Below are 14,363 nucleotides of genomic sequence, written 5' to 3' on the forward strand. Positions count from 1 at the left end.
CAAGGTAAATTTTTTTAATAATTATTCACTCTACATAATCGTCTCGTGCAAGCGTATCGCATCATTAACGTTATTCCTATAGTTCAGATTATAGCGAAGATTTTACTTTCAATGAGGATAAAAGAGTGTCGCGCACCCCGCTTATGGGACAATAAAATTCGACGGCGTTTCATACACACGGGAATTCCCATTTATAGAGAGTAAAGTTGAAAGAGACGAGAGAAATTAAAGAAAAACTAAGCCCCCCGCCAGGCACCCTCGAGACTATTCCCCCTTACTTGACATTCCGTCTTCTCTATCACTTAACTAGCATGACCCCCCCTGCCCTCTCTCTCTCTCTCTCTCTCTCGCTCGCTCTCTCTCTCTCTCTCTCTCTCTCTCTCTCTCTCTCTCTCCGTCTAAACGTATTTGGTGAGCTGGGTGTGGAACTCCTGGAGGCAGACGATCAGCTGGCTGAAGGTCGGTCGCTCGTCCGGGGACATCGCCCAGCAGTAGGCCATCACCGCGAAGAGCTCGTCCGGACAGTTGACCGGCTGGGCGAGCCGGTAACCGTCCCTCAGGTACGACGCCATCTCGAACGGGTCCACTTCGACGTAAGGCTGCTGGGCGAGGGTCGTTAGCTCCCAGAGAAGTACACCGAACGCCCACTAGAAAAGCGTTGCGAGTCAGGCATATATCGTGGGGGTAAGGGCAAAACGCGTACTTTTACGTAAAAAGTATAAAGATGGAGTCGAGACCGATAGTTGTGGGACGTCATTGGCAATGCCAAACTTGGAGTACTCTTCATTTGCAATCGACTCGATTCGTTTTAACGTTTGCGTTCCATTTTCTATGAGACGAGCGCTTCATGGGCTGTCGTTTAATTATATGAATTACTCGTATGATTGATCGATCGATTTGACGAATTAATTTCTTATTGGTTGATAATAAGATTCAAGCGTATGTAATTTATTAATATCGCGCGTAGCCGAGGAAGAATTTAAAGGGAAAATTCAATGATAAATTAAATTTATCCGGTCGTGTGAATATAAGCTGAATTCTTTACTCTGATTATTTTAATTGCTTATCTGCGTGGCTTCGATGCCTTTACCTAATAAAAAGGTAACTGTTTACTGTGATTTCAAACATTTTTGTTCAGCGATCCACGACGCGAAGATTATATTCTCATAAACATTACAAGTCATTACAAGGGGACTTTTGGATACGTAAAATACAATCCATCTAGTCAGTGCCATAATTATCTCCAATAATATTTAGCGAACGCGTAAATTTGATATTAGGGAAGAGAAATAGAGAGAGAAAGAGAGAGAGAGAGAGAGAGAGAGAGAGGGAACAATAGTTTGCAATGATTGTGTATTTATTGGATTGATCTTATCGTATCGTGCAGCTTATCGTCAACGCGACTCAAATAAAAGTTTACTATTCCCTCATATTATTCAAAAAGTCGTAGATGAAAGTTCTACGATGATATTTAACTTACCACGTCCGAAGCTGTACTAAATGATTTGCTCAGGAGGCTCTCGATCGCCAGCCATTTGATTGGTCGATTCTCGTTATCGCCGAGACAGTAGTAATCTTGTGGAAAGAGATCGCGCACCAACGCATTATCGGTGATTTGTACACGAAGATCATCGTCGACTCTGCAATTCATTGGAAAAAAAAAGAAAAAAAAAGAAAAAAAAAGAAAGAAAAAAGAAAAGAATATTATATTCAAGTTCGTATTTTAAAAATAAAAGTACGAGATTAAGATTAGAGAGCTTCCGATAGATTATCTTATATCTTCCATACCATAATATACTTTTTTGACATTCCATTAGCTAATATACATACATAGATGATATGTATATATGTGAAGGGACATACGTTAACGATACCATAATTACTTTGTACTTATTTACCGATAATTACATTATGAATTATAATATAAATTATAATGTTTCTCATGGCAATTATTATTATGATTGTTGCCGTTGCTGTTGTTGTTTCTGCTCTTATTATTATTAAAGGATTATATACGCTATTACAAAGCTTGAAATTAATATGTTGGAAAATGTGAATAAACCAATATAATCCCGATTAAAAACTCGATGTAATTATTTTGAAATTTTTTGCTTGAACGGTTGTAGCTTGTTTCCAGCGTTAAGTCCAAAGTTACAACGAGTCGTAACAATTTATCGATATACTTCATGAAAACGAGTACTCGCGCCTAGTCTATTATAGGTATCATCAACGTTTTATACGAAACGACGGCTAAATCATAAATGTTTAAAATTTATCGAACGAGAGGAAATAGCACCGTAAGAGTTAGAAGATGACGAGGTAAGAAATATATCCCCCCTAACATTAAATTGTAGCTACATGCCTTAGATTCTGATTGCTGAACATATATACAGCACAACCCAACAGTATCTCATAGAAATTAAACTGTAAAGATAAAAATGATTGTCATATGAATTACGTGAGAATATAGTTGAGAAATCAGTTGAAAAATAAGAAGCGAGAGTAAGTTCTTGGAAATATCTTTTCAAGTCCAATCAAATTTACCAAACTCGAACCGTACCCCTTCCCACCCTATCGTCAGCCCCGCCAACGTCAATTTCCGCCGAGTTCTCTAATTTAATGCTGATACGCTCGATATTCCATCACCCATAAGACACTCACTACGATAAGATACTCACACGCAGTTCCTCGCGGCCAAGTCCCGATGCACGAGTCGCTTGCGATGCAGATACTGAACGCCCTTGGCAGCCTGGAGGGCCATCTCAACGACCTCCTGGGTGGTGAGAGCCCTGGGCGGACCCTCGCTGGTGACAGGAACCTCTTCATGTTCCTGTAGCCGGTGTAGGGGTAAAGCAGGAAGGGCGCGCCGCGGTCCTCGATCGAGACGCCCATCACCGGGAGTAAGGCCGGATGGCTGAGGCCGTACAGGGCGAGGCCCTCGCGCAGCAGCAGCGCCATCTACGACAGGTTTTTGCACAAAGCGTTAAGTCGACTTCCTCTCGGCGTTTCCCCCAAAGCGGAAGCGCGAAATTACCGCCACGAGACCCCTAGGTGGCAGGTTTGGCTAAAGAGGTGGCGATCGCGTGGCCTCTCGCACCTCTCTCGCCACCCTCGCTCCCCCTTCGGCAGCTCCACCCAATCAAACAGGCAATTGCCGAGCGGAGCTTGAACCACCTACCTCCCCTTACTATTACAATCAATGCAATCGGCTTTCCCTTGCTTTTTATACAGTTTGCTCTTTACACAGCTCTCGATTAATAATAAACAATTATAGACATTTTTTTAAATGTTTTTGCATAAGGGATGTAGGGCGTGCATTGTAAGAACGTAAATATCCATCAAAACGTCTAAAATTAAGAAATCAGGCGCGCGCATCCAAATACAGTCAGCCCCGCGGGGCCTACTAATGCATTTCACACACAGTCGCTCCGGAGCTTCCGCGTTTCGTTTTTCGTTACAGGAGAAGAGTGGTGCCGACGGTGGACGGTGGACGGTGGACGGTAGAGGTAGAGGTTGGTGAAAGGGGTGAAGGGGTAGGGGTGAGGAGGAGGAGGAGGAGGAGGGGGGGGGGGGCGGTCGCTGCCTAATATTGTCTGATGTAATTATTCGAATGGAGGGGCGCAAGCGTAGCTATAGTAGGTCCTCGGTGTTGCGGCGCCCTCCTCGTGGTAGCTGCCGCGGTAGACCCGCCCGAACGTCCCCTCCATCTCAACGCTCAACAAGCGCACGCGGCATCTGCAAGAGAAACAAAAATAATGGGTTATCGCTCGCTTCTCGTAATGTCGATTCGGTCGATTGCATTTCCAAGAGCAGGGAAATCCATCTGGCCCTTTATGCGCGGTAAAACAGCGCGTTTCTTGAAGGTCTAACGACGTGGCTCACCACCACCTACTAGCATCCTTCTTGTCCTTTTATTTTATTTTATTTGTCGCACACTTTATTTGCCTGATATTACTTTTTCCTCGTCTTTTTCTTTCTCTCGTTCTTGCTCTTTTTTTCCTTCCGTAAATTTAAAAAGACTGCAAGACGGCGAATTCTCGACGTTTTAACGGCGCGATAATTCGAAATCGAAACAGAATTGAAAGTTAAAATTTAAGATATTGATATTGGATGGTAATTGTTGATAATTACATTGACAATCGCGTTGGAAAGTAATGTCTTTTAGTTTGTCCCCTAAAATATTATCTTCTCTTTTCGTCCAATGAACAATATAATATACTGTTTTTATTCAGCATCGAAATGAACTCTAACAGAAAAATTTGTTCTTATAGAAAAAAAAAAAAAAAAAAAATAGTAGGGTCTAAGGTGTAGCTGTATATTTTTTAAAATTAGCAATTTTCGTTTCGTGATTTCGTTGGAAATGTGGTAAATTTAAAGCATTAAAACTATATTGTTCCATATAAATTTTACATTGCAATAGTTTTGCAAGCGTTGGGAAACTCATATTCTAAAATTTGCAATTTTATATTAAATTTTAACAATTTCCTTATTGCGCAAAACCGCACACGCCTTTTTCCTTAATTGATTGAACAATTAAGAAGTAAAAACGTAACTAAATTCATTAGGAAACCTATTGCTCGACGTACAACAAACAAATGTATTTCACTTTGTAATTAGCTTTGGTCTTTCATCTTAATCACGGAAAGAAGGACACTTTATTTGTAAAAAGAACTAAAACTTTAAAGACATAAATTGTCCATTCAAAACATCATAAATGATATTAAAAAGTCGTGCATATTTTTATTAGAGTTAGTTTTATGTAAAATTTCTAGTTCCCGTTAAATGAGCAGCACTCGTGATGATTAACGAAAGGCCAAGCGAAACGACTCGGTTAAAAATGATTTTCAATTTAATTAAATTAACACGCACATTGGTAATTATAATGGTTATATTATATATAAATATAATTATAGTGGTAAATTTAATAAATATAAACTAAGTAGCTATTGTTACTGTAATTGTAAAAGCAAATATAACTTGCTTTGGCAATCGACTTATTTTTAAAATGAAATCTATTATTTTGGCCTTTGAATTCGATTAGAAAGCAGTAATTATGCCTGTTTGAAACGACAAATTGAATTTGAGTTCTCTCTAACTACGTATTCATAATATTCTAACTAATAGAGTTTTCAATTATATATATGAGTGGGTTTGCCAATGCAATTTTTATGATGTGTCACGTTGAAAATACATGATTTATTAAAATTTCGTCGAGATTTTTACAAATAAACTATTGCTTACAACGTTGTTATATGTTATGTTTGAGCTTATCTGCTTATTAATATTATTTGAAATATTCAATGTATGTTTGATGTTCTGTAGAAATTACGGCGTTTAGTGACATATATATATATATATATATATATAGTAATATACTGTTTAAGTCATGGGTTTTGGTTTAAGAAACTTTGATGTACAAATATGATAAATAATTGATTCTGGTTTCAAATATTTGAACATTAGATATTCTATTATGTTTTAATAAATTTTCCTGAACAATAATATTAACAGAGATTAATATTGCTTATCTGTCTAAAAAAATATTATAATCATAAACCTTTAAGCATCAACACAAGACATTAAAACAATTTCTAAAGGCAACGGTCTTTCAAAAGATATTTACATAATTTAGGTTAAATATACGAATATTGAATAACATTTGGCCACAAATATCACATTATTTGAAAAGACTCTAAGATTAAATTCAATTTAATATGGACTATTTACAGAACACGACAATATTTATTTTAACATAAATGTGCATAATTAATTAATGAAAGGTTTAGCGAGCAGATTAAATGTGGAAAAATCCGATTGCTTAAGGTGTTAATTTATTGTTCTTCACACTTCCATATATTTAAGTAATCTTGAATATTACAACGGATAATATTAATAATATTAAAATAGAATAAATATCAATTCTATTAATGAAATTACGATGAGCATGGAGATTAAAAACTTTCAGAAATTGTAGTTAAAGTATCGTAGCTGAAGCTCAACATAATTCTACGTATTATATCTATCTTTTTCACTTTAATGTATGCTTTTTACATATACAATTTGCCGCGCTGTTTTTACGAAGGTAATCTTGACGAATAAAGTATTTAAAAAGCTTTTACTTTGTAGTACTTATAAAATTTTAGGTATATCATCTGATTAAGAATTTTGAAAAATATCTCTCATAATTATTCAAATTTCAGCATTTGCAATTCCAAGTTTCCGAAACTCTGAAATATTCATTTTTAACTATTTATAAAATAATAGTAGTTATAAATAAATCCTTCGTGATTATCTAATTCTTATATATTGCATAGATAGATAGATAGATAGATAGATAGAGATAGAGATAGAGAGAGAGAGAGAGAGAGAGAGAGAGAGAGAGAGAGAGTGTGTGTGTGAGACGGGCTGCCAAAAATATATATATATTTTCAACTTTTAAAAGTCCGTCGTGTGGTATTAGTAATTTTTCTGAAAATTACAGGCATTGAGTGTACTTTTTCCACTCAGCTAAAGAGATATAAAATAGCTTATTCCGTATTATTCGCAAAGTCCATTAACTCTATAACGGATATGGCTTTTAAAGAAACTTTGATAACGTCAGTGGAAAACGCTAATTGAACAAGTTTGTAGGAATGCAAAAAATAGAGTACGAAATATATAGAAAATTCTTTAATTATAAAGGATTGATTCGACTCTGAAAAGTAACTGAAGTCGTACGTACTACTACTGTCTTTGTTGATATACGAAAAGGTTTGAATAAAAAACTTTCTACACTCAATGTTTAATTGGATACTTCTTTTAATTAAACGCTAAAAGCTTAGCAGTTTTTACTATTTCTTTTTTATCTATATTATATAGCAACAATTTCTCATGAAAAAATAAACTTATTATTAATGTATTCGTGTAAATTTATTAAAGAAATATAAAATAATATTTGTATAGCAATGAGTAAACGATGGATATTTTTGCCAAAAGCAAAAAAAAAAAAAAACGAATAACGACAAAATAAAAAGCAAAAAATAATGATTCATTGAAACTTCTATTAATTAATAAAATAAGAGGGTTAAAGACCAATTGAACTACATACGTGAATATATAGAGCATGAACGTAATAAATCATTATCTCATTCGACTCACACACGATTGTATAGATATTCAATAATAACTTTTTGAATAATTCTTGCAAATTTTTATAACATTTTTCTTTAAAAAGTTTCCTTTCAGAAATTCTAAAAGTACCTTGTACCTCTAAAGGGAAATAAAAAAAAAGTTTAGGCAAACTAATCCGGTATTAGTAAATAAAATTTCTACACTCTCTACAGCTCAATTACAAACTGTAATTATTAATTGCTAAATGTCAATTCATTGAATAACCACTGAAATCTCATCTTTGCATTATGATTTTTAATTTCACATCTTTTTTTTTTTACAAAATTCGTACATCACCCCTCGAGTAACTAGTGTTTCTTTCTCAATATTTTATCGACAAATGATTTTATAATAATTACGTATACATTGTTGTGGTTATTCCCTTATTCCCACTCTGTAATAATTCCTTTACGAATAAACCGCAACTACCCACATACCGTTCTCTTTCACACCCCCCCCCCCGCCCGCCGGCCACGCCCCAACACACACACGCACACGCACACGCACGCACATCCTACAATCACTCCGCTACTCATCATTTTCCACATTCCCAAAGCCCGCCAAATCCTGGCGCTCCACTACGTACCTCTGTACGGTGATCTCCTGGATCTTCTCGTAGAGCTCGCGGTTCGAGCGCTCGTCGAGCCTCCGGTAGGTCGAGACGGAGGCGGCGGAGGCCGGGGGCGGTGTTTCTGGCGACAGGAACGTCTGTGCGGGTCCGATGCCGGTACCTCGTTCGACGCTGCAGGCAGAGCCGAGACCCCGTGATTCCCTGGAAATGAGATCGAGGATGGAATGTAGATCCGCGTCCGCTAGCGCGTAATGGCCTTTTGCGGGATTGCCCAGGAGCAGGAAACCGACGAATCCATTGCGAGCAACAATCGCTTTATTACGTGGGGAAAGAGAGTGAGTGAGTGAGTGTGCGTGAGTGTGCGTGCGTGCGTGTGTGTGTGTGTGTGAGAGAGAGAGAGAGATTGAGACTATTCTGGATTATGGATTAATTTTTGCAATGGCAATAGTCTGCCTTTCACGGAATACGGTTTTTACATTGCATATATCATTTTTTGTTATTAGTTTCAGTTATTTCAATTACTCGATGTCGTGAATAGATAAGTAAATGTTAAGTATAAACGCACTTTATGCGAGTAAAAATTTATGACAGGATGATTGTTTTTAGCCTCCATTAGATTCGTAAAGAATATTAAGAATCCATTTCTAAAGACTTGATACTTCAAGCCGACCAGTTAATTGTTTGCCAATTTTAAGTATTATCTTGTTAAATGGGCTGGGAAGTTAATTTCTGCAGATAATTTACTCATTTACTCTTTGAGATGAAAAGACGTTATTTTCGTAGCGCGCGATAGGCCGACGACATAATTCGTATTAGCGTTAAGAAAATCTTAAATCATCACTTGCCCGTAAAAATAGTTTTGTTTGAATTTTAAGAACGTGTGCGCGCTGGCAACAGACTAATTCTAGCGTCAAAATATCTAATACCTTTTTTCCATAAGATTTTAACGACTATTTCTATTTATAAAAAAGTCACGACCGAGACCAGCTGATACCGAAGACCGAGGGCAGACATATTTTGCCGACAGATAAAAGTGTGCATTTACAAAATAAATATAAATATAAATTGTATGGTAAGGATAAAATTGTTCGCCAGACATGTAAGAGAAAGACGGCTCGATTTTCTTCTTAGTTGAAATATATATGTTATACCAGCCTCTGGTAATAATAAATCACTTTCAAATGCCTAGTTAAATATTGTAAAATACGATAGCCGAGGAAAATATTTGCCTACAAACGATAAGCCTTGAAGAATAAATGCAGAAACGATCAAATATGCATATTACGCCGGCGTTATCTTCAATTATGATTGCAGAGTATATTGAGTGGCATTAATTAACGGCACAAGTAGCCCGAGCGGCTTACGTAATTCCACATCACATTACCAGTAAACCAAGCTTCAAACCGTCGGGAAATTTGCTCCCCCCCCCCGCTCCACCCCACCCCACCCCATAAACTGAATTAAGGGATCGAGGCAACTTCACCACTATCGTACTATCCGCGATAATGATAACGGTATGATGACTCACTGCAAAGGCTCCCTATGTCTGCGGGCCTTCTTATCCCTGACGTAGTACGCGAGAACGAGGACGCAGATGGCGGCAATGAATGCGCAGGCGCAACCGACGGCCGCATAAAACACCTGACCGCCGGAGCTCGCGCCCGATGCAGCGACGGAGACCTCCTCCGGGCCCGGGTAGTTGCTCTTGTCCTTGAGGCAGATCTTCTTGCGCTTGAACTCGAGGCTGGTGTTGTTGCGTCTCGATAGCGACACGTTGATACGTAGCGCGAGGTCGACCTCCGCGTCGTAGGGTCCGCAGTGAAGAGTCACGGCCCACGTCTGCATACCGCCTACGGGGATGTCGCCCGCGTCGGAGATGTTGAGCGAGCTCGATAGGGCCGAGGGGTTGCTGATGTCCACCGACACCGTGTACGGCAGCTGAAATCATACACGAGTCTTAGAGTTCCTATTTTTGGAGATTAAATTGTGCTTCGACGACGCAGCTTGTGATTTGGAAGGGAGCGGGAGAGGGGGAAGTGGATCACAAGTGGAAGTGGGAAATGGGCACTCGGATTTTTCAATCGTATACAATTGGAACATTGTATTATTATTTGTGTTTTTTTTTTTTTGTGTCAGACTTTTCCATCAATGCGAAATACATCGCAAACGTAAATTAAAAAGATATTTAATCGTTCGTAGGTCGACAAAATCACAAAGTTCAGCGCAAAGTTAGAACATAATTACCCATTTGTTCAACATTAAGAAAAACAATGTAGTTTGGAATTAATTTGGTTGCACGAACGGGACTTCTTTTTCTTCGATTTTTTAAAGTTTTGATGGCATTAGTACGACTTTTTTTTATTGACGAGATGTTTTCATTTTAAAGTCCAAAGTTTCCAAACTTTAAAATAAGCTCGAGTAAGTTTCGCTCATTTTCTCTTCAATAGAAATACATCTTAGACAATTAAAAGCGAGGACGGTATATTTTTTAATTCATTATTCTAAAAAATTTTTACACACACATATAAAAATGTATGGTTTTGAATATGAAATAACTAGAGTAGGACAATGCGTCGAATACAATTTGTGTTAAATGTAATGAACGTATTTCGTATATATAATATAAAGAAAAATTTATTGAAATTCGATTAAAATATTTGTACGCTTTAAACAAGATACAAACTACCTATAAATAAATGGCTTTAATTATCTGTAAAAAAAAAAGATTTTCTTATAATTGTCGTTGCTAATTGTATTACTTAATACCTAAAAGCAAATATTTGCAAGAAGAATTTTGTAACGATTGTCAATTTAAAGATTGTGTTCCGCGATCGCAACACTCATTTGCTGTCACTGTCATTTGCATACCTTTGGCTATTTATTTGCTCCATAAATGGTTGATTTATAAAAGTTTCGATGAAAATATGCTGATTACGAGCATATTATAATGCGATAATGGCCGTTACAGAAAAGCCGTGAATTTAGTATCTCTAGATTAATTCTTTTTAACGTGCCTCGGTAATATAACTAAACGAAATTTATAGCTAGATAATAAAACTTGTAGCAATAGTTTTCCAATACGAGTTAATATTCCGAGGGAGTAACTGTTTTTAGGAATTATGTAAATTTCATGCAGGAAGCTTATTAGAATTCGGGGCTCTCCCATTATTCCTTCGAAAACAGTATTCGCATAACTATGGTCCACAATTCTTATTCCCCTCTGCTCTCCACCACATCACTTTATTATCTTACCAATATTCATTGTTACTTTTTTTCTATTTTTGTTTCTTAATCATTATTATTATTATTATTATTATTATTATTATTATTATTATTATTATTATTATTAATTTGGTTTTAATTTTTAATGTACTTTATTGAATGGAAAATGCTAATTAATTGAATTTTACGATTTTCATTTACGAACGAAATAACGAGGAACTCTATTCGTCTCAATTTTCGTAATTATGAAAAATTCCTAATAAATTGTATTATCAGTTAGGAATCGCGTGCAGTAGCGGCTCCCCTCTCCTCCTATCGCCAACCCATGTACCATCTAGAAAACAGTTCCAGAGTTCCATAAGTGCTTGAAATCAATATAAACACAGCGTCTGGGAAATCCATCTCCCACAAGAGGACTACACAAATTCAATATCACCATTCGTCCGTACCTCTAATCAAAGCCAGGCTCCGCCCACGTGGATGCCTGCCTCGATCGAAAACAACCATCTGCACGATTCACGGATTTAACGGTCGCGCATTCTAATAAACTCCGGCGCGTTCTTCACACGATAGCAACAGCAGCAGCAGCAGCAGCAGTAGCAGCAGCGCAGGCCAAACGCCTTCTGCATAGGAATCAAACGAAAAAGTGGAGAAGAGGGAGAGAAAGAGAGAGAGAGAGAGAGAGAGAGAGAGAGAGAAACAAATGCCACGAATGAAATCAATTGGTAATCCAATGGAGGAGGTACCGCTCGACTTTCGCACCGCTAATTGCCGAGTTTTCTCGGCTTTATGAATAAAGCGCGGTTACAAAGGGTGGGGTGGGAAGGGGCCGGAGGTCTGTCCCAGAGAGTGGCCGTGCCGAGTCCTTGTACCCGGAGACTCGGAAGCAGTAGTCGGTCACGTCGTTACCAAGCCGTGGCCGCGACCTTTTGATTGATTTCTTATTCGATTTCTGTGCGTAGACTTTTTATCGGGATGCGAAGGCATATTTCATTCGTAGTGTGACGCGGTCGCAGGACGAAATCGATTTTGGTGGCCCCTCTCTCCTAGTACCTGCAGCACGGCTTTTTGCCTTTTTTCTTCCCTCTTGCGTTTGCATGAAAATTAACGATTGGCTTAAGCGTCCGTTGACTAGCTCGATAATATTTCCATGGGATTTTATCCGGATGTGACCGGCTGCACTCGTTCTCACGGGAAATGCGTATTTTTATATGAGTCGATGGTGCGTCGAGTCGATTAATCCGAGCACGAGTTTATGAAAGCAAAGACAAAAAATTCATTACGATAAGCAACGTAATAAGATTGAGATTCTTATTATTACATTTAACCTGGGCATTAAAAAAATTATATTATGCCCTGTAAATAATAAAATGTATTTTATTCGATAATATTACAATAAAGATAATTCCAATTCAATATTCTCCAATACTTCATTATAATTCTTATGACAATTCATTGTAATTTCACTATCCAATTATTATAAAGAATAGGATTTTTTTCTTTCACAAATTTATTTAATATCCGAACATCTATCATACTGAAAATTTTAATATTCACCATAAAGAAGGAATAGTCACTTGGACAGCGCGCTTAAAGAGATATAGAAGTTCTTTAAATAACCGAGGTTCTGCTAATTTATTGCTCATTATCATTTAACGGTGTCCTTAAAAAAAAAATAGATATATATATATATATATATGTATATATTTTTATCAACTATTTAGAATATTTTATTTTCTTTTTCGTTTCGCCTCCTTCTCCCCCCCCCCTCCATCCCATCCCATCCCACCCTCGTCCCGTTAACGATTGATGAAATAATTTTAAATAACCATGTTTTAGCACTTCCAGGAGAGATCGCACAGCTACGAAATAACGCTTAGCCACGACGAATGGTAATTACCGCGGCAGAAATAAGGATCTACGCTGCATACTCACGTAGACGCACAAACACAGAGCTGCGCATGAACTATCGATAAAACTCTCCATAAAATATAATTCCTCGTAAAAATTGGTCATAGATGCCTAGGAGCTTTCTTCTGGCTATTTAACGAGTTTGCAAACGATCCATATCTCAGCCGCCGAATATCTCTGACAAGGGTCTCTTCTCCCGACTATGCTGCTGTCCAGCTCCTTTCGCGCTAGAATTCGAGCACCAAGGAAGGCATTTTTTTTAATGAGGTCCTGACCCCACGGATTAGTTGATTGGTTTGGCAAGTATCGCTCGCTCCTTGAGAAACTGATGTTTGATAAATTTTTTTTCTCCCCTTTTGTTCTCGTTTTTCTTTCCGTTTTTTTTTCTTTTTTTTTGGCGAGAGTTCCCTCTCAATGGCCTTGTATCGAGAACTTTGAGATACTGCCAGCTGCTTGTTAACTCTGTAAAATGTAGGAGCAATGTTTCGCGGTAATTTATGGGAGGATTTGATTTATTGGGCGGTAAAGCATTTATTGTCTTGTTGAAATACAAGCAGATCTCAAATTTCAATCATACTTGGACGAATTTCTAGTAGATCGAGGATTATTACCCACGGCATTTCCTTAACGTTAAATTAGGCATTTCCTTAGTCCCAATCTATGCTTTTAACATACTTTTAGTTTGGTAGTTGGACAATTTGCGTACCAAGCGAATAAAGAATAAAAATGGTTGGTTGAACGAGAGGGGACGAAACGAGGGGGAGAAGCCATAATTGACCATTAAAGGGATGGCGCGCGTAGGCGTGTGTACCTACATTAAATTCGACAATGAAACGAATGAAATGCCTGGAAATCAGTTTAACATTTGGATTTTCATCGCGAGTGTGCACACACGGTGATACAAAAGCCCCGTCAATTAAAATGAGAAGCGCGTTACTTATTGATTAGCCCGATTAACAAAACGTCATTCATTCTCCTCGTTACGAAAGCATCGAAATCGTCAATTTTGCGAACTCAATAACAAATTCTGGGTGAGCCAGAAGCTGCCAATTCAAAGGATCAAAGTCCCACGTTAACGTGTCGTACGACTATCGCAATTATCGTTCTTTTCCCTTGGATGTGGATGGGGCGCGGTGGGGTGAGGGATGGCTGATGGCTGTAAGGAAGCGCGGGCACCAAGGGAGTAGATACTTCGTCCTTAAGGAGATAAATCACGGGAATCGCGACATAATTTGTCGGGCATTACGCGTAAGAGCCGACTTGATCGACGAATCGGAATACGTAGGGGCACACGCGCGCAGAAAGTTAAAAGAAGAAGGAAGGGAGGAGAGAGTGGCTGAAGTGATGGATGACCGCCGTTTGACGGACAGGCCCCAGCGAGGGACGCGCGAGCATCCGAGACTTTTAAGTCATTCGAGGCACTCGCTTTTGTCGCGCTCGAGTGACAGATACCGACGACCCTGCATCCTTTCTACCTTCTCCCCCCCCCCCCCCCCGCTACACCCCACCC

The 14,363-nt window shown here is 38.3% G+C and overlaps 1 protein-coding gene across 1 annotated transcript in view; it reads right to left on the reverse strand.

Annotated features, from left to right (window-relative positions):
- Nucleotides 1-364: 364 nt before the first annotated feature.
- The window catches only part of dnt (tyrosine-protein kinase Dnt), a 59,322-nt gene continuing 45,323 nt past the window's right edge, over nt 365-14,363 (reverse strand). The window contains 7 exon segments of the mRNA XM_011506438.1: nt 365-647; nt 1,481-1,640; nt 2,679-2,811; nt 2,814-2,958; nt 3,627-3,735; nt 7,736-7,921; nt 9,249-9,658. Coding sequence (XP_011504740.1) covers nt 399-647; nt 1,481-1,640; nt 2,679-2,811; nt 2,814-2,958; nt 3,627-3,735; nt 7,736-7,921; nt 9,249-9,658 — 1,392 coding nt within the window. The 3' untranslated portion in view covers nt 365-398.

Source organism: Ceratosolen solmsi, unplaced genomic scaffold (genome assembly GCF_000503995.2).
Source record: "Ceratosolen solmsi marchali unplaced genomic scaffold, CerSol_1.0 scaffold7, whole genome shotgun sequence".
NCBI classification, from domain to species: Eukaryota; Metazoa; Arthropoda; class Insecta; order Hymenoptera; family Agaonidae; genus Ceratosolen; species Ceratosolen solmsi.